This window comes from Taudactylus pleione, unplaced genomic scaffold (assembly GCF_031769625.1).
Source record: "Taudactylus pleione unplaced genomic scaffold, aTauple2 ptg000689l, whole genome shotgun sequence".
Classification (NCBI taxonomy): Eukaryota; Metazoa; Chordata; class Amphibia; order Anura; family Myobatrachidae; genus Taudactylus; species Taudactylus pleione.
This window is the reverse complement of record NW_028285091.1, coordinates 434,789-461,023: the sequence shown is the minus strand read 5'-3', so window position 1 is coordinate 461,023 and position 26,235 is coordinate 434,789. Positions and strand designations below refer to the sequence as shown.

Here is a 26,235-nt window from a genome sequence, read left to right as displayed (position 1 = left end):
GGGTTAGGTTTAGGGCTCCCAGGGGGGACTTAGGGTTAGGCACCCCGCCGGGAGGGTTAGGGTTACTCTAGGGGGAGGGAGGGTTAGGGTTAGGCACCCCCGGGGGGGACTTAGGGTTAGGCACCCCCCCGGGGGACTTAGGTTTAGGCAGCGGGGAAGGGGGTGGTTAGGGTTAGGCACTTGGGGGGGAGGTTAGGGTTAGGCATCCCTAAGGACGGTTAGGGTTAGGTTAGGTTAGTAGATACTCACCTATCCACGATCGGGATTTCCAGCGCTGTCGGGCTTCCGCTGCCGGGATCTCTGCTGATGTCGGGCTGCCGCTGCCGGGAATCGAACCGCCGGCCATGCGTCTGGCGGTATTTCATACCAATTCCCAGCAAACTTGTGCAGGGCATGCTGGAAGGTGTGGTTCCACAGCAGCTGGAGTGCTACAACTTGCCTACCCTTACACCATATTCTTTTAGGGGCGATCTAAATGTTTTTGCCAGTGGCTGTCAGTGCCGGGTGCCCAATGCAGCAATTCAATTGTTGCTCTCTTCGGGCGCGAACAGCTGTCGGCATTTCACCTCGCCCTCTCCTGAGGAGGCAAGCAGAAATTTGTGCAAAGTTTGTGGTTTGGGCAATAACCTGGACTTTAGATGGGTTTAGCGTTTCACACGGCTAAACTCGGTCTAATTGGACGAGACAAACGCAATAACTAATGGGAGCCCACAAACCATTTAATTGCAACATTGGGCGCCCATTAATTTACCACGACTTAAAAAACCAATTGAAGCTATATTTTAGGGTGGTTCGGGTTCCCAAGTAGAACCATCCTTTCCCGGGTTGGAACGTTAATGAGTACCCTTTTTTCGTATTTACAGTGATCCTACATTTATTATTATGTTTTTATTGTTATTTTTCGCTCACGATGTCTACAGTATTTTCCTTTTGTCTGTTACCTCTATCATATTCTCGGGACAAGTGGTCACAACCTCTATACTGCCCTAGTATACATGTACTATATATCTTTAGTTCTTCTACTTTTTATTTTCTTTCTCTGTCATGCCCCCCGCCAAAGGGAGGGTATTTGTAATGCCCTCTCTTTCAAATTTAGGCCTGTCCTCTGTGTTGGTCAAGGTCTTTTCTTTTCAACTACCTTGGTAGTTCCTGATCTCTTTCCTTTCTCCCCTAATTTGTCCTCTTTTTTTTCCCTGGATCTCTAACCAGTCAATATGTCCAATCCATAAACTACGCAATTATCTAGATACATATCCACCATGAAGTTAAAGGTTCTTACGTTAAATGTCAACGGGTTAAATTCCCCCACTAAAAGGGCCATGGCCATCCAGTTTTTCCATCGTCGTAGACCAGATGTTGTTTTCTTGCAGGAGACGCATCTTAAAGCCCCTCATCCGTCTTTGGCAAGCAAAATATACTCACAGGTTTACTATTCGAATATGTCAGCTAAGCGTAGAGGCACGGCAATTATGCTGCATAGGGATTTCCCTATCATTATAGACAAAGTGATATCTGATGACCAGGGTCGGTTTATCATCATATCAGGGACGTATAGTAACTCACCAATTAGTTTAGCTTCGGTATATGCCCCGGCAATGCAGCAGGCATCCCTATTTACTATCTTCTTCAATCATATTTCCCAACTACCACAGGGCCTCATTATTATTGGGGGGGATCTTAACACCATTTCAACTCATATTCTAGACAGATCACGTCCCGTCTCAATCTATTCCACTCAATCTAAACTCACCAAACGACTTCATTCTCACATGTCACTTAATGATCTTTATGACGCATGGAGAACTCTATATCCCTCAGCTAGAGGTTATACACATTATTCCCCGCCACATAATATTCATACACAAATCGATTACTTTTTAGTTGACCGGGCATCCACTCAAAGGCTCTTGGGGGCACAGACCTTACCTATCCCTTGGTCAGATCATTTAGCTATTGAGATGGAGCTTTTGGCTACAAGCCCGACACCCTCGACCCGTTGTTGGCGTTTAAATGAGTCTTTGTTAATGAAACAGGCTCATATAGCACAAATTACATCTGCTTTAAAAGATTTTTACGCCACTAATTCCACTCCGGATATCTCCCCCTCAATACTTTGGGAAGCTCATAAGTCCACACTGCGAGGTTTTTTCATCAGCCTATCCTCTGCTCAGAGAAAGGCGGAACTCATGCGCATAAATGAACTGGAATCTTTATTATCCTCCCTCATGCAGCTTCATCAACTTTTTCCCAAAAAACGCACGTATCTAAAAATTTTATCTGTAAAGGGTCAGCTATCTCAGATTCTTTCTAAAAAAGCGGCGAATGCCCTATTGTGGACACGCCAGAGATTTTATGAGAAATCTAACAAGGCAGACACATTATTGGCCCGCCAACTAAGAGCCAAGCGTACGCGTAACAGAATTATCTCCTTAAGAGATTCAAATGGCTCTCTAATTCATGATCCCAAGGCTATGGCTAATCTATTTCGGGAATACTATTCATCTTTATATAACCTCCCACCTGTAGACACAAATACCCCCCACACTCTTAATGGAATATGCCAATATTTGGAGTCCTGTCAATTACCTAAACTCTCTGAATCACATATTACCTCACTTAATGCCCCTATCACTGAAGAGGAGATTATAGCTGCCATAAAGCATTTACGTAGGTCAGCTGCCCCTGGTCCTGATGGATTTTCCGCTCTCTATTATAGAAAATTTACTATACCCCTACTTCCTATGCTTAAGCTACTCTTTAATTCTTTGTTGGAGGGTAAATCACTTGATGCGGCCACCACCAGGGCCAATATAGTTGTCATTCCTAAGCCTGATCGAGACCCCCTGGAGTTGAAAAACTATAGACCAATCTCACTTCTGAATGTAGACTTGAAGTTGCTGGCTAAGATCCTAGCTAATCGGTTAGCCCCAATTTTACCCCATCTGGTTCACTCAGACCAGGTGGGCTTTATCTCCAATAGACAGGCCTCGGACAATACGAGACGTCTGATCGATCTAATACAAATAGCTCAGGGCAGATCAGACCCGACCCTGGTGGTGGCTCTCGATGCTGAGAAGGCCTTCGACCGTGTGGCTTGGCCCTTTATTCAGCAAACTTTGCTTAACATGGGGTTCTCGGGTGCGTTCTATAATGGATTACTCTCATTATATCATAATCCATCAACTTCCGTTTTAGTTAATGGTCTATCTTCCGACCCTTTTTCCATCTATAACGGCACCCGTCAGGGTTGCCCCCTATCCCCTCTTATATTTGCGTTGGTGATGGAACCCCTAGCCTCAAAGATTAGATTGAGTTCGAATATCTCTGGTATTCGAGTTGGTAATACTGACCACAAGATCGCTTTATACGCTGACGATGTGATTCTAACTTTAACTGACCCCCATTCATCCCTCCCAAATCTTTTTTTCGAGATAAATGAGTATAGCACATTCTCTAATTTTAAAATTAATACAGATAAGACGGAGATTTTAGACTTACAGACCCCCCCCTGCTGACCTTCGCATTCTACAAGCCGCATTCCCTGTCCGCTGGCAAACGGATAAGATAAAATATTTAGGGGTTTATTTAACTAAGACGTATTCCTCCTTATACGCAGCCAATTTTCCTAGACTATTTGCCTCCATTAAGTCTGACCTTCATACGTGGAATAGATCTCTAATCTCTTGGTTAGGACGTATGGCTTCAATTAAAATGAACATACTACCTCGACTGCTATATATGTGGCAGACTCTCCCTATACATATCCCAATCACAATCCTGAAAAATATTCAAGTAGAGATCTCACATTATATATGGGCTGGGAGACGACCCAGAGTAAAGATGTGCTTATTACAAAAACCTCGTAGTGATGGAGGGCTGGGTATTCCTGATTTAATCAAATATTATCGGGCAACTCACTTAGCCCCATGTGTTCTCTGGCACGCTCCGCCTAGCCAGAGAGTTTGGACATCCATCGAAGCCGGAGCATTATCTGTTTATTCTCCCTATTCTTTCCTTTGGTGCCCTGCCCTTTCACGAACACCTAAGCTAAACATACTTTCCACTGTTCGCTTTACGATTTCGATTTGGAACCAATGCTCCCGTCTTTATAATATTCGCTCATCTCATCCCTTAATGGTCCCTCTATGGAACAATCCTGAATTTGTCCCAGGTACACAACATAAATCCTTTCGCCAATGGACTAAATCTGATCTCTTATTTTTATTTGATTTAGCTCCCTTACAGACTTTCCCGGAATTTGCTGAATTGCAATCTCAATTCTCCCTACCCAATAACGTTTTTTTCCAGTTCCTTCAATTACGCCATTTTTTTCACTCCCAGACGCAAACCTCTACAACACCTGATAAAACTACACTTGAATCACTCTGTTTACACCCTCACTCAACTAAGGGTCTTATTTCCACAATTTATCAATCATTAATTCAACATAACCAACCCATAAAAGAAGCCCATGAGGAGGCCTGGGAGAGAGAGGTGGGCGAGATATTAACCCCTGAGGAATGGTCAGATATAAGGAATGAGATCGCAAAGAGCTCTGTTTCAGTCCGGATACAGGAAAACTCCTACAAAGTTTACTATAGGTGGTACCTGGTCCCCACTCGACTTCATTCTATATACCCCTCTTCCTCTAATTTGTGCTGGAGGCTTTGTGGCCAGGTGGGATCCATGCTGCATGTCTGGTGGTCCTGTTCTAGTATTCAGAAGTATTGGTTGGATATACATAAATTGATTAAGGATGTACTTGATATTCAAGTCCCGAATACTCCTTTATACACCCTCCTTTCTCGGCCTATTCCGAATACCACACGAGTCGACCTGAAATTAATCAAACATATATTGAATGCAGCTAAATGTACGATTGCCTCCCTCTGGAAGTCTTCCACTCCCCCTTCTGTTTTAGCAACTATTAACGCCATATGGCATACATATAAAATGGAACGAGTTACAGCTGTCCTACATGACACTCCAGATCATTTTATTAAAACATGGTCCCCGTGGACTGCTCATTTTTCAGCTGAACCACCCCTGACAACGATTTAGTTTTTTCCTCTTTGGACATAATTTGTTTCAGCGATTTTGCTCTATAATTGACTGGTACCCCTCCCCCCCTCCCTTCTCTTTTTCCCACTTTTCACTATTCTATATAACCTACTCTTTTTCATTTTTGTATTCAATTTTTACATATATGTTTCTGTATCTATATACAATATATTCCTTTTTTGTGATATATCTCGTGATATTTGTTTACTAATTCTAATGTTATTGTAGTCCACAGAGTTTTTTCTGTGATTATGTTATTTTATTTTCTGTGTCAATTATGGTAATGTTACTATTTTAAATGGAATATGAAAAATGATTCAATAAAAATATTTCTCAAAAAAAAACAAAAACAATTGAATCACCCCCTTAGGTTGCAAGGACATTTCACCTACTGTACTTTGGAGGCTGTTTTTGGAATTGAATAGCTTTCTAACGCATCTGGGGTGCAAACGGCAAACTCGGGAATAATTGCGTTCTCCCTTAAGCATGTCATCGGTTCTAGAAACAAAACGTTCATTTATTTGTCTTCTACTGGGCAGTAAGTTGGTGGAAAATGGGTCCTTGTGAAAGCTCCTAAGTTCAACCAGTTTATCCCATAAAACCTGCATTCCTTTCTGTGACGCATGGGTATATTTGGTGAATGTGAGTTGTCCGAGTGTGGGGCATATTGCCTGCTGGTTGTGTGGTATCTGTCAGTCTATCATCAGTCAAGGGGGAGGGGGGGGACTATTGCTTATGTAATATCTTGGATGAGACTACGCAATGGCTCAACAGGACTCCACAGAAGAAAAGAGCAGACGGGGAGGAGACAGAGATGATTCTGCTGACTGCTCCCAAAATGGTGTTATGACCCTGCTACTTAACTTGCCTAACTGGGACGCATCAACAGAGAGGAGGTAGTGAATGACAGGCAATTCCCTACTGGTCCCTCTAACCAGAAAGCACTGGGGACCCTGCAAACCCTTCTCCTATGCAGGTTGCGGTACCAGGCAGTGACCAGCTCCAAGAGGAGTAGAGAACCACTTGCATTACTGCCTCTGTTGCATTTGTATCTAATTTTCAAATGATGCAAATTTCACAGTATATGTTGCGAAGGAGGAAAAAAGGAAGGACTTAATGTTCACTTGGTGTACGATGTGACATTTATTCTAATATTTACTTTTCTAGACTAATTCTGCAGTGAGGAGTCAGCGTTTTTCTTATTAGAAGTGTCGAGAGGTTGAGACGTGTCCTGTATAAATCACTGATCACTGAGGATGGACAAGGACAGGAGTCACATGACTGAGAGGATTCTAAATCTCACCCTGGAGATCATCTACCTGCTGACCGAGGAGGTGAGGGAGTCTGGGAGCGTCACAGTGACATCACTCTTATCTCTATTACTAACACAGGGATCTGACTGGGGAGGTGAGGGAGTCTGGGAGTGTCACACTGACATCACTATTATATCTATTACTAACACAGGGACCTGACTGGGGAGGTGAGGGAGTCTGGGAGTATCACAGTGACATCACTATTATCTCTTTTACTAACACAGGGACCTGACTGGGGAGGTGAGGCAGTCTGGGAGTGTCACAGTGACATCACTCTTATCTCTATTACTAACACAGGGACCTGACTGGGGAGGTGAGGGAGTCTGGGAGTGTCACAGTGACATCACTCTTATCTCTATTACTAACACAGGGACCTGACTGGGGAGGTGAGGGAGTCTGGGAGTGTCACAGTGACATCACTATTATCTCTATTACTAACACAGGGACCTGACTGGAGAGGTGAGGGAGTCTGGGAGTGTCACAGTGACATCACTATTATCTCCATTATTAACACAGGGACCTGACTGGGGAGGTGAGGGGATCTGGGAGTGTCACAGGGACATCACTATTATCTCCATTACTAACACAGGGACCTGACTGGGGAGATGAGGGAGTCTGGGAGTGTCACAGTGACATCACTATTATCTCTATTACTAACACAGGGACCTGACTGGGGAGGTGAGGGAGTCTGGGAGTGTCACAGTGACATCACTATTATCTCCATTACTAACACAGGGACCTGACTGGGGAGATGAGGGAGTCGGGAGTGTCACAGTGACATCACTATTATCTCTATTACTAACACAGGGACCTGACTGGGGAGGTGAGGGAGTCTGGGAGTGTCACAGTGACATCACTATTATCTCTATTACTAACACAGGGACCTGAATGGAGAGGTGAGGGAGTCTGGGAGTGTCACAGTGACATCACTATTATCTCCATTATTAACACAGGGACCTGACTGGGGAGGTGAGGGGATCTGGGAGTGTCACAGGGACATCACTATTATCTCCATTACTAACACAGGGACCTGACTGGGGAGATGAGGGAGTCTGGGAGTGTCACAGTGACATCACTATTATCTCTATTACTAACACAGGGACCTGACTGGGGAGGTGAGGGAGTCTGGGAGTGTCACAGTGACATCACTATTATCTCCATTACTAACACAGGGACCTGACTGGGGAGGTGAGGGGATCTGGGAGTGTCACAGTGACATCACTATTATCTCCATTACTAACACAGGGACCTGACTGGGGAGATGAGGGAGTCGGGAGTGTCACAGTGACATCACTATTATCTCTGTTACTAACACAGGGACCTGACTGGGGAGATGAGGGAGTCTGGGAGTGTCACAGTGACATCACTATTATATCTATTACTAACACAGGGACCTGACTGGGGAGGTGAGGGGAGTCTGGGAGTATCACAGTGACATCACTATTATCTCTTTTACTAACACAGGGACCTGACTGGGGAGGTGAGGGAGTCTGGGAGTGTCACAGTGACATCACTCTTATCTCTATTACTAACACAGGGACCTGACTGGGGAGGTGAGGGAGTCTGGGAGTGTCACAGTGACATCACTCTTATCTCTATTACTAACACAGGGACCTGACTGGGGAGGTGAGGGAGTCTGGGAGTGTCACAGTGACATCACTATTATCTCTATTACTAACACAGGGACCTGACTGGAGAGGTGAGGGAGTCTGGGAGTGTCACAGTGACATCACTATTATCTCCATTATTAACACAGGGACCTGACTGGGGAGGTGAGGGGATCTGGGAGTGTCACAGGGACATCACTATTATCTCCATTACTAACACAGGGACCTGACTGGGGAGATGAGGGAGTCTGGGAGTGTCACAGTGACATCACTATTATCTCCATTACTAACACAGGGACCTGACTGGGGAGGTGAGGGAGTCTGGGAGTGTCACAGTGACATCACTATTATCTCCATTACTAACACAGGGACCTGACTGGGGAGGTGAGGGGATCTGGGAGTGTCACAGTGACATCACTATTATCTCCATTACTAACACAGGGACCTGACTGGGGAGATGAGGGAGTCGGGAGTGTCACAGTGACATCACTATTATCTCTATTACTAACACAGGGACCTGACTGGGGAGATGAGGGAGTCTGGGAGTGTCACAGTGACATCACTATTATCTCTATTACTAACACAGGGACCTGACTGGGGAGGTGAGGGAGTCTGGGAGTATCACAGTGACATCAGTCTCACACTGGGGTGAGGTGTCCTGAGATAGAGGCTCTAGTCAGAAACAATTAAGAGGCATTCCTTATTTGTTATGTATATCAGGAGTGTAAATTTGGAGGTAGCTGGTAATATTATTTGTGGCCGCTTGTGTGAGATCCTTTTATAGATAAAATAGTTTTATAATTTTACAATTTATTATAACTCTCCGCAGCTCCGGCCATCGACAGTGGGCGGCTGTTCTGAGTCCTATTTAGCATCTGGCATCAGCGTCATCTAGCTGTTTGCACTACACTACCTAGCGCAGGTGATTCATCCATTGGGTCCGACTGTACACTGAGGATACAGAACGTTGGTCCCACTTAACATAGCAGGAGCTGCAGAAAAAATAGTGACTACATACATTGCACTTTCCTGTATATAGGTAACATTTACATATGGGGTAGCAGTTGAATGTAAAATAGACTGCTCTTTTATGTTGTACAAATAGTCCTTAAAAGTAACAATTTTAAATATATGGATTCTTATTTACCTTTTTATTGATGTCTTATTACACAGAAATACACAGTAGTGAAGAAGACATCAGGTGACCATGTGACACTCTCCAGTTGTGCCTCCGGTACGGTGCCTCCACCTCACTCACTGATACATGAGAGAGACAATGAGCAGAAGATCCTGGAACTCACCAACAAGATCATTCAGCTGCTGACTGGAGAGGTGACTGCTGGGAATGGGACATTATACAGTAACACCGGGAATGTGTCTGGGTGATGACTGGAGAGGTGATTGCTGGGAATGGGACATTATACAGTAACACCAGGGGATGTGTCTGGGTGGTGACTGGAGAGGTGACTGCTGGGAATGGGACATTATACAGTAACACCAGGGGATGTGTCTGTGTGATGACAGGAGAGGTGACTGCTGGGAATGGGACATTATACTGTAACACAAGGGGATGTGTCTGGGTGATGACTGGAGAGGTGACTGCTGGGAATGGGACATTATACAGTAACACCAGGGGATGTGTCTGGGTGATGATTGCAGAGGTGACTGCTGGGAATGGGACGTTATACTGTAACACCAGGGGATGTGTCTGTGTGATGACAGGAGAGGTGACTGCTGGGAATGGGACGTTATACAGTAACACCAGGGGATGTGTCTGGGTGATGACAGGAGAGGTGACTTCTGGGAATGGGACGTTATACAGTAACACCAGTGGGTGTGTCTGTGTGATGACAGGAGAGGTGACTGCTGGGAATGGGGCGTTATACAGTAACACCAGGGGATGTGTCTGGGTGATGACTGGAGAGGTGACTGCTGGGAATGGGACATTATACAGTAACACCAGGGGTTGTGTCTGGGTGATGACTGGAGAGGTGACTGCTGGGAATGGGACATTATACAGTAACACCAGGGGCTGTGTCTGGGTGATGACTGGAGAGGTGACTGCTGGGAAAGGGACATTATACAGTAACACCAGGGGATGTGTCTGGGTGATGACTGGAGAGGTGACTGCTGGGAATGGGACTTTATACAGTAACACCAGGGAATGTGTCTGGGTGATGACTGGAGAGGTGACTGCTGGGAATGGGACATTATACAGTAACACCAGGGGATGTGTCTGGGTGATGACTGGAGAGGTGACTGCTGGGAATGGGACATTATACAGTAACACCAGGGGATGTGTCTGGGTGATGACTGGAGAGGTGACTGCTGGGAATGAGACATTATACAGTAACACCAGGGGCTGTGTCTGGGTGATGACTGGAGAGGTGACTGCTGGGAATGGGACATTATACAGTAACACCAGGGGCTGTGTCTGGGTGATGACTGGAGAGGTGACTGCTGGGAATGGGACATTATACAGTAACACCAGGGGATGTGTCTGGGTGATGACTGGAGAGGTGACTGCTGGGAATGGGACATTATACAGTAACAGCAGGGGATGTGTCTGGGTGATGACTGGAGAGGTGACTGCTGGGAATGGGACATTATACAGTAACACCAGGGGATGTGTCTGGGTGATGACTGGAAAGGTGACTGCTGGGAATGGGACATTATACAGTAAGACCAGGGGATGTGTCTGGGTGATGACTGTATCATTGTGTGTGTCAGGTTCCTATAAGGTGTCAGGATGTCACTGTCTATCTCTCCATGGAGGAGTGGGAGTATTTAGAAGGACACAAGGATCTGTACAAGGACGTCATGATGGAGAATCACCAGCCTCTCACATCACCAGGTAAGAAAACGCTTCCATTTAGTGTATGTGAGAGCAGTTTTGAGGGTCATGTAGATACACACATCATTTGCTAATCACATATATACAATATACTCAGTCTCTGTGTCTCTCACAGATGGACCCAATAACAGAGATACCAAAGAGATATGTCCCCGTCCTCATTATACACAGGATGGTACAGAGGAGAATCACAGGACCCCACAGGATGATCAGGTAGATGGGATTTAGGGTCCCACCAAATACCAAAGTGACTGTCACTAAATGATCTGTAGAGACACTGGCCCTCATTCAGAGGCGGGCGCTTGTTCTGAATGAGGGCGGCCGCTTCTATTTTTAAGTGCGGCCTCCTGGTCGCTAGCTAAGCTGTGGGTTACCACCCACAGCTTTAGCGACCGACCAGGTTGATGGTCGTGATCATCGGGGCTTGCGACGAGACCCTAAGGTTGGGTCTCGGCAACCGCAAGCCCCAGGGAGCTTCCTGCTCTGATCGAGCAGGAAGCTCCCCACTGACATAACTGCTGATGTCAGTGCGGCCGCCCACAAAACGGCAGGCGTTCCTTAAGGACCGCCTCCGTTTGTGAAACCACCCCCCCCCGCACGCCTACAAAATGGGCCGAGCTGTCGATCAACATCGACAGCCGGACCTTTTGTAGTGAGCTCCAGGGCGAGGAGAATTTCTCTCTCGCTCTGGGGCTTGCGCACGCGCAGTGCGGCCGCTGCGCGTGCGCAGGGCCTAAACATCGACCCGATTGCGAGCGCTCAGCGCTTGCGAACGGGTCTGAATGAGGGCCTCTGTGTGGTTGTGTTAATTTCTACTTATCTTCTGCTTATTGAAATTATATTTTAAAGTGTTGTCTTATTGGTTTGTGGGTTGTTTAGGGGGAAGACCTGGGTGATAATGAGATACAAGATATAGAGGAAGAAGAAGAGCGATACGTGAGGGGTGATCAGCAGTGTACGGAGGAGGAAATCCCTACAGATATCAGCACAGGTGAGTAATAATCACTTATTATTATAATTATTACTATTGTCCCACAAGGTGTCAGCAGTACCATACAAGGTATATGCATAATAACACTGTAACTTGACCTCTCATAAATAAAATACATGGTAAATAGATAAATCTTAATAACTGCATGTAGCAATTAGGGATGTGCAGGCTCGGATAGGTTCGAGTTTGCACGTTGAGTTCGGATTTTTCCCTCCAAAAAAACGGAACTCAGAAAGAGGCAAAACGTCATCTTTCATGGACGAACATCCGTTTTTTTGGAGGGAAAAATCCGAACTCTACGTGCAAACTCGAACCTATCCGAGCCTGCACATCCCTAGTAGCAATAAAATGTTACATTAGGTAAGGCAAGGTATCTTGTAGGGAAAGCAACGCTGAGGAGGGAAAAGCGGTGGAGAAGGCAGTTTGGCACTGAATGAGCCTGTATCCATTGTACGTACACATACAGGATCAGTGTAGTTAAGAGAGACATGGAGGCACAGGTAGTATGTATAGTGCTCATGGCAGAACAAGGGGAAGCAGGGCAATGCCCACAAGAGGTTGGGTACGGGATTACGGCGCTCGGGATCCCCACACCTAACCTCCCATCCTAGTTTCTAACTCTAACCCCAATACTTAGCGTCAGGATGCTGGCATCAGGATTCTGACAGGTGTCGGGATTCCAGCTCCGGTGTCCTGGCGGTTGGTATTCTGGCCACATCCCCCCCACAAGAGCTTACATATTAACAGCACTTTAATAAAAGAGAATATGTGATGTTTTATGTATTTTCACTCCAACTGTATCTTCTTCTACACCTTCCTCTGTCAGTAGAAACTGAGGACAATGTAGGACACTTTGGCGATTCCTCACTAAGGCCGCCGGGGCCATATCGTCTGTTACCGGGGACGGTTGGTAAGATGCACTAGAGCGCACTAGTCAACGTCTTGTTACCTTGTAGTGCAGCGTACCCGGCTGTCAAAATCGCAGCTTAGGGGAGATAAGGCGCTCCCCCGGCGCCCCTTTCCCCAGACGTTAACTTCCGGGAACTGACTCCCGCGTCTGGTATAAAGGACTACCTTGTGTGTGAGACGCGCGCAGTTCAGCGTCTATGCATGCTGTACCGGTTGGTCTCAGAGGTTTTGGTCTGTCTCGCTATATCCCTCCCCCTTTGGGTTTTGCATATAGCGTACTCTGGCCCTGATTCAGACCCGGTCGCTCTGAATCAGGGCCGGACTTTTTTTTTTAGAAGGGCCTCCTGGCCGCTCGCATAGCTGTGGGTGACCACCCACAGCTACAGCGAGCGGCATGATGATGGTCAAGACCATCGCGACCATCAGGCTTGCGACGAGACCGTCTCGTAGGGTCTCGTGGCCGCAAGCCCGAGAGAGCTTTCGGCTCTAACAGAGCCGGAAGCTCTCCACTGACATCACTTGTGATGTCAGTGGGGCCGCCCCAAACGACAGGCGTTCTCATGGGAACGCCTCCGTTTGGGCAGCCACCCCCCCGGCCCGCCCACCAAAGGGGGCGAGCTGTCGATGTTGAGTGACTCAACATCGACAGCTCGCCCCCTTTGTTGCGAGACCCGGAGCGACGGAGTTCCCGTCGCTATCCGGGTCTCGTGCATGCGCACGACGGAGCCGGTTACTTTGTGCGCATGCGCTCTTGGCCACCATCGACCTGGTTGCGAGCGCTCAGCGCTTGCGACCGGGTCTTAATCAAGCCCTCTTTACATCCTACCATCTCCCTCCGGGGAATGGTCAGTTGATTTGAGGACATAGGGTCTCATTCAGAGGCGGCCGTTAGATGCAAGCGGTCGCTCTGAATCAGGGCGGCCGCTTGCATCCTGAACGACCGCCTCCTTGTCGATCGTTAAGCTGTGGGTTAACACCCACAGCTCTAACGACCGACATGGGTGATGGTCGCGATGGTCAAGACCATCACGACCATCGGGGCTTACAACCAGACCCTAGGGTAGGGTCTGGGCACTAGTAAGCCCCAGGGAGCTTCCTGCTCTGTGACGGAGCGCCCGTCGTTAGACGGGTCTCGCGCATGCGCATGACGGAGCCGGCTCCATCGTGCGCATGCGCTGTGTGGCAACATCGAGTCAGTTGTTAGCGCTCAGCGCTCACGACTGACTCCGAATGAGCTTCATATTGCTGTAGCAATTGCGCATCTTTTTGCATTGAATGTGACTGTATGCCAGCTGCTGTATGTACTCTGCATATGTTTCAAATAAAGTCAGGTACTGCTATCACTGTGTTTTTCACCTCATCCATCTGTGGTGGGGGTGTCACTGATAGTGTAAAGTCACATTGCATTTAGACTTGCATAAACTCCATATCGTGTATACATTTAATTATGTCAGAAGATAAGGATAAGTGCCCCCCGGTGCTGGTATCCTGTAAGTCCTGTGCTGCAGGCTGTCTTAGCAGGATGTTAATTTGAATGTGTTCTGTAAAAATTGCTGCAAAATACAAATACATTGTCCCTCAGGTACTCCTGGTCCAGCACCAGAGCCATCTTGGATGGCCATCACTCCTGATGTCCTGTCCTATCTTATAGGCAGGGCCACGGAGGCACGGGCTCCAGCTGCAGGGATACCTCAGGCGATGGGGCATCCACAACTCAGGCATCCCATGTGTTTGCCCCCCATGAATCCCTATCGGGTTGATGCGACTGCCCACTCTAGCCAGAGTGTACTATCGTCTTCAGTCTCTCCGCAGGTGGAAAGACCAGTTGTAGTCATGAAACGTTGGCACAAAAAGGCTTCTTGCCAGGTGTTGCTTCAAGAGTCTGATTCGACTGTCATGTCCGACGAGGATTCGCAGACTTCTGGGTCAATCTCGGGGGTAGAGGATCATCAATCCTTAGTGGATGTTCACTCTCTGGTAAGAGCTGTGAGGTCTGTCCTCAATATGCAGGAGGAGGAGGTTGCCCAGACATCTAAAGAAGTGGTCTTTAGACGCCAGTCGGTGGCTAAGGATTTTTCCCAGCTTTCAGGACAATTGACAGGTCTCATCTGAAGCATGGGAAACGCCTAGCAAACATTATACGCCCACTAGGAAGGGCTCGATACCCATTTGCGCCAGGTGCATGTAGTAGAAGGGAGGTTTCCCCCACAGTAGACGCTCATGTCACCAGATTGATTAGGAGTTGTCTATTTCGGCAGCATCCTCCTTAAAGGACAGTACGGATAAGAGACTGGATTCTTATTTTAAGTCGATGTTCTCTTTATCTGGAGCCATTACTAAACCCACTACGGCTGTAGCTTGGATGGCAAAGGCTTTGGAAGATTGGACAAAGTCTCTCAGGTAGACTTTAGTTGAACCAACAAGAGAGCAGAAGTCCCTTCTCGACCAGATACAGGAGGCCGCTATGTATTTTGGGGAAGATGGTATTGATGCAGGCATCATGGCATCTAGGGTCTCGGCTAACTTGGTGGCGGGCTAGAGAACCCTGTGGCTGAGAAACTGGAAGGCAGATTTGGGGTCTAAAAAGGCTCTGGAATCCTATACCTTTCAATGGCAAGGTACTGTTTGGGCCAGGATTGGATGATATCATGACTTCGTTGGCTACACCGAAGTCGGTGGAATTACCAACTACTTCGACTGCTAGAAGACAGTCGTCATCCTGGTCCTTTCGCCCACAAAATAAGACGAAGAGACAGTCCTCGGCCAGACAGGGTCAGTCCCATAGAGGTCCACCCAGAAAATCTTGGTCATCCAAGCGCCCGACAACCAAATCAGATGGTAAGCCCACTGTTTGATGCGGCAGGCCTCCTCCTGTAGGATGTCGGGGTTGGAGGCCAACTATTACAGTTCTCCCAGGTTTGGCATCAGACAACTACGGATGCCTGGGTTGCGGGAGCTAGTGGCTCACGGTTATGCTATAACATTCCGAAGGCACCCCCTCAAAGGTTTGTGGTTACAAAACTTCCGGCGGACCCAGTCAGAGTCTTGGCTTATCGGGATTCTGTGGGGGCCCTCCTGAGCTCAGGAGTTATAGTCCCAGTTCCTATGACGCAACAGGAAAGGTTTGGTTACTATTCAAATTTATTTTTGATTTTAAAACCCAATGGGTCGCACTGCCCTATCTTGAATCTAAAATCCTTCAACAAGTTTGTCGGGATACCAAAATTTTGCATGGAGACTCTACGGTTGATCATGATAGCTATGGAGCCGTGGGACTTCATGGTTTCATTGGACATTCAGGATGCATACCTTGTCCCGATTGCAGAACCTCACCAGACCTTTCTCAGGTTTGCAGTAGGTCAGCAACATTTTACATTTCAGGCTCTACCCTTCGGTCTAGCCACAGCCCCTTGGGTGTTTACAAAGATAATGGCAGTCATGACGGCTTGTCTTAGATGACAGGGGGTCAAGATGCTGCCATATCTAGACGACCTCCTGATACTGGCCCAGTCTCAGGAGATGTTGCAATGAATGCCATCTTCGGATGACTATTCGTTGCTTACTAGAGCACGGCTGGGTGATCAACTGGAAGAAGTCTTCCCTGTCACCGACTCAGCAGATAGTGCACTTAGGGGCCCGGCTGGATTCGCTGCAACAGATGATCTTTTTGCTTGCGGACAAGATTGTGGAACTACAGTCTCGGGTGCACAGACTATGGAGCAAGCAGGTGGTGTCAGTTCACTTTGCTATGCAGGTTCTGGGCTTCATGGTAGCCACATTCAACATGGTGGCTTATGCCAGTTCCAACTCCAGGGCTCTACAGCTGTGGATCCTGGCCCAGTGGGATGGTCAGCATTATCTCATAAAGAGTCAGCTGATTTCTGTCTCACCAGAGGTTTGGCTCTTCCTTGCCTGGTGGCTAGACACGACTCGCCTGGCCAAGGGTCATCCCATGTGGGTACTTCTCACCACAGACGCAAGTCTACGAGGATGGGTGCAGTTGTCGGTCAGCACACCTTTCATGGAAGGTGGACAGACCAAGAAAGTCTTCTACAAATAAATGTATTGGAGCTTCAGACAGTGCACAGGGCACTGCTGCTGGCACAGGACCTCCTTCAGGGCAGGGCTGTTCAGATTCAGTCCGACAATGTGACGGCAGTAGCCTACATAAACCATCAAGGAGGCACACGAAGTCCGGCAGCCATGAGGGAGGTGGCAGAGATTCTGCTGTGGGCAGAGAACCATCTTCCTGCGGTCTCAGCAGTTTTTATCCCATGTGTTCTCAAATGGGAAGCGGACTTGCCATTCTCCGGCATGTATGTCCTCACCAGGACATACATGCCGGAGAATGGGCCCTACATCTGGAGGTGTTCAAATCCTGGTGGACAAGTGGGGGTTACCAGACGTAGACCTTTATGGCGTCACGTCACAACCACAAATTCCCCAGGTATGGGTCAAGGACAGGAGACCCCTCAGAAGCTTTCATGGATGCCCTGGCAGTAAGGTGGAACTTCAGGTTGGCATACCTGTTTCCTCCAATTTCCCTCCTCCCATGGGTGGTCAGAAAAGTTCAAACAAGAAGGCGGCAGGATCATTCTAATAGCTCCTGCCTGGCCCAGGAGGCATTGGTTTGAGGATCTGACACGTCTATCAATAGACAGTCCGTTTCCACTGCCTCTGCGCAGGACCTGTTAATACAGGGTCCATGTCTTTACCAGGATTTACCTCGGCTGGCTTTGACGGTCTTCTGCGTTAAAGGCCAGGGGGTTTTCTCCGTCAGTGATACAGATGATGCTAAAAGCAAGGAAACCCGCTTCGGCTTGTATCTATCACAGAGTTTTGCAGTCTTTTTTCTGTTGTGTCACAACAGGAAATATGACCCTAAGTTATTCAAGGTGGCCAGGGTGCTTGGTTTTCTCCAAGCTGGATTAGATTTAGGACTTCGTCTGGCTACCCTGAGAGTCCAAGTTTCAGCTTTGCCAGTTTGTTCCAGTGCAAGATTGTTTCTCTGCCGGATGTTAGGATATTCATGCAGGGGGTAATGCGACTGCAACCTCCATTCCTCCCACCGGTGGCACCGTGGGATTTGTCTTTGGTTCTTAGGGCACTGCAGACGCATCCCTTTGAACCCTTGAATAAGGTGGATCTGAGATGGTTAACAGCGAAGACTCTCTTTCTCTTGGCCATCTCTTCAGCTCGCAGAGTGTCTGACGTGGCAGCATTGTCGTGTCGCTCGCCATATCTGATCTTCGATCAAGATAGAGCTGTCCTCCGTACCAAGGCGGGCTACCTTCCAAAGGTAGTTTCCCATTTTCACATTAATGAGGAAATTATAGTCCCGGCCTTTCAGTCTTCAGACCTGACTACAGGTGAAGCTTTCCTTGATGTGGTTTGAGCACTCAGAATTTATGTGGATCGGACTAAACCCATCAGGGAAAACTGACTCTCTTTTTGTGTTGTATGGCTTCCACAAGAGAGTTTGGCCAGCAAATAAACAAACTTTGTCCCGCTGGCTCCGTATGACCATTTCTCAGGTCTATACTCAGGCTAATCTCCCTGTTCCTAACAAGGTGACAGCCCATTCCACTCGGTCTGTCGGACCATCGTGGGTGGTAAGACAGGGTGCCTCTGCTGAACAGCTCTGCAAGACAGCCAATTGGTCTTCCGTGAATACTTTCATAAAGTTTTATGCTTTTGATACGTATGCCTCCCAGGATGCTTCCTTTGGGCGGCAGATTCTCCTATCTTCTCAGGAACGTCCCCATCCCTAAGGAAACTGCTTTAGGACGTCCCAAGGTAGTTCCTGGGGACCCTATGGAACCCGAAGAAGAAATACAGAATTATGGTATAACATACCTGTTGATAATTCTTTTTCTTCGAGGTCCATAGGGTCCACAGGACACCCACCCTGACGCTCCTGGCCTCAAATGGACCTGTTCTTAAAGCTTTTTATATCACAGATTCCCTCTTCACTTGTTGAGTGTGTCTTTGTGAAATGTTTCTTCCTTCTCCATTCTCTGTCTCTTGCCTCGAGGCTTAGTCACGAACTGAATGTCTGTGGCTGGGAGTGGGGGATATAGGGAGGAGGACCAGTGCATGCTGGGAGCTCCAAAGCTTTGCTGTTTGGTGCATTGGACGCTGTCCAACTATATATCCCAAAGTAGTTCCTGTGGACCCTATGGACCTCAAAGAAAAAGAATTGTCAACAGGTATGTTATACCATAATTCTGTATTTTTCTGTACCCTTCCCCAGATTTGTGCCTCGAGACAATCCTGTCTCGGAGGTCTACAGATAATTCCTTGGACTTCATGCTTGGTTTGTGCTCTGACATGCACTGTCAAGTGTGGAACCTTATATAGACAGGTGTATGCCTTTCAAAAATCATGTCCAATCAACTGAATTTACCACAGGTGGACTCCAATTAAGCTGTAAGAACATCTCAAGGATGATCAGTGGAAACGGGAAGCACCTGAGCTCCATTTTGAGCTTCATGGCAAAGGCTGTGAATACTTATGTACATGTGATTTCTTATTTTTTTTTAATCAAATTTGCAAAAACTCAAAAAAACTTTTTACACGTTGTCATTATGGGGTATTGTGTGTAGAATTTTGAGGACAAACATGAATTTATTCCATTTTGGAATAAGGCTGTAACATAACAAAATGTGAAAAAAGTGAAGCGCTGTGAATACTTTCCGGATGCACTGTACGTATCTCCCAAACATCCCAATTTCAGTGGGACAGTCCTGGTTTTTGGGCATGATCCCGCTCTCCCACCTGTGGGCCGCAGTATTCTACAGATGGGGCGACATTCTGTCACACGCTGCCATGCACAGCAGAACAGTGGTGACTGGATGACGCATGGAGGCACTTGTCATCCACACTGTGCAGGGAGTAGCTGGGGGATGCCCCCAAAGCGGCATACACCAGGGGATGTGGCCTCATGGGTCCTTTTCCCCTTTGGAGCACAAAAGGAGTCGCGACTTAGAACTTTGGAATGTTGGGAGGTATGCATATTCTGCAGGCTCCCCATTGGAGAAATGGTTCTCATGGCATGTATTCACCACCAAAGGGCAGGGTGGTAGACATTCATATGACTTCTCTTAAGCTAGATGATACCTTGTGATGCCTCTGTATCCCCTTCACACTGAGGCAAGTAATCAATTACAATACTTAAATCCTACATAATAATAGAGATTTAGAGGTATTAGTTACACACATTTGCAAATATATGAATAAGCGCCAGTCCAATCGTCAAGGCTCCTCTATACGGGGGCAAATCTCTTTTTTTCTGTGTTCAGTGTAAACCCCGCCCTTTACAAGCACCTGTGTTATGCAATTAAGCTGATCTGAGCAACTACCATTTGTTTTGCAAGTTTGGAGAGGCATGAAGGCAGTCAGCATTAGGAGGAGGTGCTGATGCTTATAGTGCCATGTGGAGGTTTTTTGGGGTACCTCCGAGGTAAGTTAGCTCTCAGCTTATATATATGTACTGTTATCATGCAGTACATCAATTGTAATTATATGACCCAGAGTAGGTGCTATTATTATGTAGCAATAATTATTTTGGGGTGAGCGTTTGGGAGTGGGGCCCCCGGGGGGGTTCTGACTGGGCCTTTCTCATGGCACCACCACTTAATTCACATAGAATACTTTTATCACTTCTCTATTTGTTTGTACATTATTTATGTAATTTTAATTCTTTATAATTTCATTAACACTTATTGATTTATCTTTACACATCTTTTCCTTATACTTCATTATCACCTTTTTCCCTTTTTCGTGTGATGCCCTGGGGATGGCCCTTGGCTGGAATTTTTTTGCGGTGCCTTGCTCCCCGACGTGAGCCCCTTAATGCTAGGGATGCCAGTATAGAGGAGCCTTGACGATTGGCCTGGCGCTTATTCATATATTTGCAAATGTGTGTAACTAATACCTCTAAATCTCTATTATTATGTAGGATTTAAGTATTGTTTTTGCTGCAGTGTGCTAGGGGGCAAATCTCTTTTTTTCTGTTTTCAAAGTAATCAATTAGTTTCGCACCCGCTATACTTTTCCACCTGCCGGACTTTTAGCCTACATCGCGTGTTTTGGACGCGAAAGCTTTTCGTGCGTACCCCCGCTATTCGCCGTATTCAATTCAAAGGACGCGAAAATGGCACCCGGCGAAACAAACAGGCGAAAAGTCCTGTCAAAAATGGGGAACTCAGCCTGACACCCCCCAAAAGATGCACTAACATTGGGGATCACTATAGATGCCCCGATTGGCCCTTATGAATGTATTTGGGGTACTTAAGTTGTGACAATTGGTTCCAATTAGTGCATTAACACAAGTGGTGAAGAATAGTATTAAGCAGTATTTTTTGAGGAAATATCTACTCCCAGAAAACTTTGGGGTACATGAAAATGGGGGGTAGCATATTTTTATGTAGCTAAAGTGAAGTTTTAAATCACATAAACAAATCTACCTGCCGCAAGCACCTGCAATCCTAAAAACACCTGGGGCATACTTGGGGACCCCCCAGAAGTCTATTTCTCACTAGTTTTCAAGTTTGTCCCCCAACTTTGCACTTTTTCGCCCCCAAAATGTAAGTATTTTTTGGGGTGTTCTAAAGTCTTTTATAAAAAAAAATTGACACTGTTTATCTCCGGGGGACTGTCCCAAGGGTGCAGGGGGGTGTCCCGAAGGTTGCACCCCAAAACCGCAATTCTGCACTTTTTTTTTCTGCCTGCTATTCATAGGCGAAACTTCTCTTTCGATTACATTGCATGACTTATCGCGCATGTAAAAAAAAGTCTTTGGAATTGAATACGGGGATAAGTTTTCGTCTGGCGAAATGACGTCATCTGCGATACTTTTCTGCGTATGCAGACTTTTTGCCTTTAGGTGAATACGGCCCTGAGTGTTGTAGGCTCCCCTGGTACTAAAAATAAATATATGGTAAAGGTGCCAACCCAATAGATGTCCACTCTATACAACAAGACTGTTATAAATGTGTGTGGCAACCGCACTCCCTTTAAATATCAGGTGTCAGCTAGACTAACTGAAGTAGGACAATGGGTTAATTGCCCACATATATATATAGTGAAATAAAGTACATAAAATAATTAGTTTTAGCTTCCAGAAATCGCTTTAAAACTATTTTTTTCACATGTATACAAAAGAGGGACAAAATACAATATATCAACAAAATCAATAAATCCGCAGAGTTTAATTACAGCAGCGGCCAGTTATTCTACAATTGTGCAAACAGTGCTGAAGCTATAGGTCAGTCATAAAAATACACAGAGGAAAAGAAATGATATATTTAAAAGTAATAAGCATTTTTTTTTTTTCAATAATTCTTATCTGATAAAACAGTTCAAAGTTCATAAAACAGTAGGAGGCAGCTTCCCTGGTACTGTGTTGATATTTGTGTTTATGTTGACTGCTCTTATTTGTTCATCTTTTTCTTACTTGTAGTCTTTGGTTTTTATGTTCCTTTGAATTTGCTTCTGTATTTTAACCTGGATGTGTATTGTGACTTCACATAGCAAATATTTTGGCACTAGAAAATTAGTAACATTACCCACTTGGGGGCAAAGCACTGTGTATATATTGAAATGAAAGATAACCGTGTATATATTTGTTTTTCTACCTGTGTTTCCGCATTGTGTAGATGAATTGACAGAATGTGCTGCTAAATTAGCCCAAAACTACCCTGCTGTATTGTCTCCAGTGTTTGTGTGTATGAGCAGTGTGTGTATGGGCACTATTATTATTATCCTTTATATAGTGCTGTAAGGGGTCCGCAGCGCCTTACAAAGTACAAAACAAGAAAAAAGAGACGCACAGCAAAAATCACTGCAAAACATGTACTACAAGGTGCATACACATTGCTGCATCAGCAGCCATAATACCCAAATCAGCAGTGCCGGCTGATCCATTGTTGGCAGTGGGGAGGAGATGATGGTATAAATGAGGGAAGAGGGCCCTGCTCATTAGAGCTTACTATATAAAGAGGCGGGGCATATAGACAGTCAGTGGCTAATAAGGCTTCATGTCCTATGATGCTAGTAATACAGATGTGTCCTCTTACACTATGCTTCAGTCGCACCAAACAGCCCTTCTTGGTGTGCCAGGTCCCGGGCGACTCTGCTGTTCCGAGTGTCTTTCTCACTCAAAATGTGCATCTTATTCGTATGAATAAAACAACTGAGACAAAATGACTTTGCTAGACTACACGGATTAATTTGGTGTGCGACACTTCTATATCTGTGTGCGAATGAGTGAATCTATACAAAGTGCTACAATGAAGCGGCCGTGCGAAGTTCCTTTATGCTTCATGTGCGACTTTTATGGCTACGCTACACCTTTCAGAGCATCGCAGTTGCACCAGGTGTCTCGCGCTGTATGGTGTATAGATGATTGAATGAGGACACATCTGTAAGTAGTTTACAAATAGACAAACAACTGAACATCTTGAACTTGCTAGTAGTATGTAAATGTCATATTTGTTATATAACTGAAAATTTCCTGGCGGTTATTTAAAAAAAAAATAATAATAATTCAATATTTATTGCCATACATTTATTTCTGACAGATGGACGCACAAGCCAGAATACTTCTAAGGGATGCTTAATTTTGTCTCCAGATTTTGAAATACAAGATACCATCACACAAGATTCTCCAAGAGAAAGCTCCATTATGCTAAATACACATCCAGTACTTCACAGTGCAGATATATCCTCTGATCTCTCTGAGCAGAAGACATGCTCTCCTGAAATTGGTACACGAAGCATAGCTCATAGCTGTGATAAAACCTTTCCCTGTTCTGTGTGTGGGAAATGTTTCACAAAGAAATCACTTCTTAGACATCTGAGAACTCACCCAGGTACGAAAAAATTTCCATGTTCGGAATGTGGGAAATGTTTTACATTTAAATCACGTCTTATTATACATCAGAGAATTCACACAGGTGAAAAACCCTTTTCGTGTTCTGAGTGTGGGAAAGGATTTTCAATCAAACAAAATCTTATTACACATCAGAGAATTCACACGGGTGAGAAGCCATTTTCATGCTCTGAGTGTGGGAAATGGTTTACATGCAAATCAAATCTTATTGTCCATCAAAGAAGTCACATGGGTGATAAACCATTTCCATGTTCTGAGTGTGGGAAATGTTTTACACAGATATTAGATCTGTTAAGACATCAGAGAACTCACACAGGTGAGAGAGAAGTTTCATGCTCTGAGTGTGGGAAATGTTTTCTTTATAAATCCCATCTTGTTAGACATCATAGAACTCACACAGGTGAGAAACCATTTTCATGTTCTGAGTGTGGGAAATGTTTTTCAGTTAAATCACTTCTTGTTACACATCAGAGAATTCATACAGGTGAGAAGCCATTTTCATGTTCTGAGTGTGGGAAATGTTTTTCAGAAAAACCAAATCTTGTTAAGCATCTTGGAACTCACACAGGTGAGAAACCATTTCCATGTTCTGAGTGTGGGAAAAGTTTTATTGCACACCAGAGTCTTGTTAGACATCAGAGAATTCACACAGGTGAAATACCCTTTTCGTGTTCTAAGTGTGGGAAGGGATTTTCAATCAAACAAAATCTTATTACACATCAGAGAAGTCACACAGGTGAGAAGCCATTTTCATGCTCTTAGTGTGGGAAATGGTTTACAGACAAATCACTTCTTGTTAACATCAGATAACTCATATAAATGTGTAGCCTTTCTCATGTTCTGAATGTGGGAAACTGTTTACAGATAAACAAACTCTCACATACAAAATAATTTCAGTTCTCTGAGTATGGGAAAATATCTTCAAAGAAATAAAATCTTGTTAAACATCATAAAATACATGAGACTTCTGGTGGGCGGAACTTCCAGGATAGCCACTTTTTGGAACAGACCTAGGGGTCTATTTATCAAGCAGTGAAAAGAGTGGAGAAGTGAACCAGTGGAGAAGTTGCCCATAGCAACCAATCAGCTTTGAAGTAGCATTTATCAACTACAATCTATAAAATAATAGGTAAGAGCTGATTGGTTGCTATGGGCAACTGCTCCACTGGTCCACTTCACGCTTTTCACTGCTTGATAAATAGACCCCCTAATCATGATCGCCCTCCATCCTCCTTATTTCCTCACTTGGGCAGAGTATACTACATTCTACCTGATGGACTGTGGTCCATAGCAACACTTCTCCACTGGAGTCCGTCCATCACAGTGGATGGCTTACATGACCGCCTACATTGTTAGTGGAGATAATCTTCTGGGGCTGGACAAACTTCATTAAAGCCGTGCTAGTGTTATCCTGTGGCTGAAACGTGGTCTACTTACTGGTGCCATGGACTGGCTCCTTGTGGGACCCGATGGGGATCGCTGATGCTGCCACTGATGGAATCTTTCTGCCTTTTTGCTCCTCCCACTGACCGGCCTCTGCCCACTCACTCCTGTATTCTCTTTAAAGTATTATGATTGTCTGTTTCGCTGCTAAGGCATTCTGGACACTGCTTCTGCTGAACGTGTGGCGGTGTTTTACCTGCACTTTCTTCTGGTTATCCTGCTGGCTTCTCAGTAGCTCCATCGGCTGCCAGAGCTCCTTGTCGCCCGCTCCTAGATTTCCACTTGAGCTGCGCTGACCATCTCTGTGCCTGCACTTGCTGCCTGTGAGTTGTCCTTTTTATGGGCAGTGTGTCTGTGCAGCTACGTGGCTGCCTCGCTGCTGCATAGGTATCTCGTTCCTGCAAACATACTGCCAGAGATAGGAAGGTTCATACTGTACCTGGGATCTGGATCGTTGGCGAAATGCAGCCCAGCACTTCCAAGCATACTTTCCATTGCTGCCCTTTGTTGCCGCATGTTATGAAGTCTCTCTGTGCCTAGTCATGCTAACTGACCCCTATTGCATCTTTCTCTACCATCTCTGGTTATTTTTCATATTCACCTTGCTACAACTCTGCTCTTCTCCTCATCTCTCCTATCTCTCTTCTCCCTGTTCCTTCTTACCCCTCCTTATCTGCACGTGTCTACTGTCTTGCTTCTCTAGCCTACTAGGTGCCTCTCATGTATGATATTGGTCATGGAGCCGAAGCTGGACGGGAATTTAGTGTAACCAATTCTGTCACTTGCCTACCATTTAATGTGCTCCTATTTAGCTGACTGTTTTCTCCTGTACTCTGGCCAATACTGACCCGGACTGCTTGTTGCTATTGGCAACTGCATGGACTGACACTTTATGGGAAGACCATTTACATGTGGAGGTTTCACTTCATTTCGGCAACCTCAGATTATTGGTATAGAATTGTTTTATGACCAGGATGTAGCAGCTGACGGACAAGTTCCGAGTTTGACAATGTTTGAAAAAGCTTGAAAAAGTCTACAGAGTAGCTGAAACGCGTCGCTGTCCATGTCTATAACCATTGTGGAACTGGTGATTTTGCCTAGTAATATTCTTGGACTATACACCTGGATGAGGAAAGGTCCATTGCCATCTTTTAACTCCAGCG

General features: G+C 45.8%; 1 protein-coding gene across 1 annotated transcript in view; it reads left to right on the top strand.

Annotated features, from left to right (window-relative positions):
* The window catches only part of LOC148477784 (uncharacterized), a 42,783-nt gene extending 18,332 nt beyond the window's left edge, over positions 1-24,451 (top strand). The window contains exons 2-7 of the mRNA XM_088456199.1: positions 6,229-6,395; positions 9,155-9,313; positions 10,712-10,835; positions 10,951-11,048; positions 11,715-11,826; positions 23,319-24,451. Coding sequence (XP_088312325.1) covers positions 6,318-6,395; positions 9,155-9,313; positions 10,712-10,835; positions 10,951-11,048; positions 11,715-11,826; positions 23,319-24,391 — 1,644 coding nt within the window. The 5' untranslated portion in view covers positions 6,229-6,317 and the 3' untranslated portion in view covers positions 24,392-24,451. The remainder of the gene's footprint in view (positions 1-6,228; positions 6,396-9,154; positions 9,314-10,711; positions 10,836-10,950; positions 11,049-11,714; positions 11,827-23,318) is intronic.
* Positions 24,452-26,235: the final 1,784 nt, after the last annotated feature.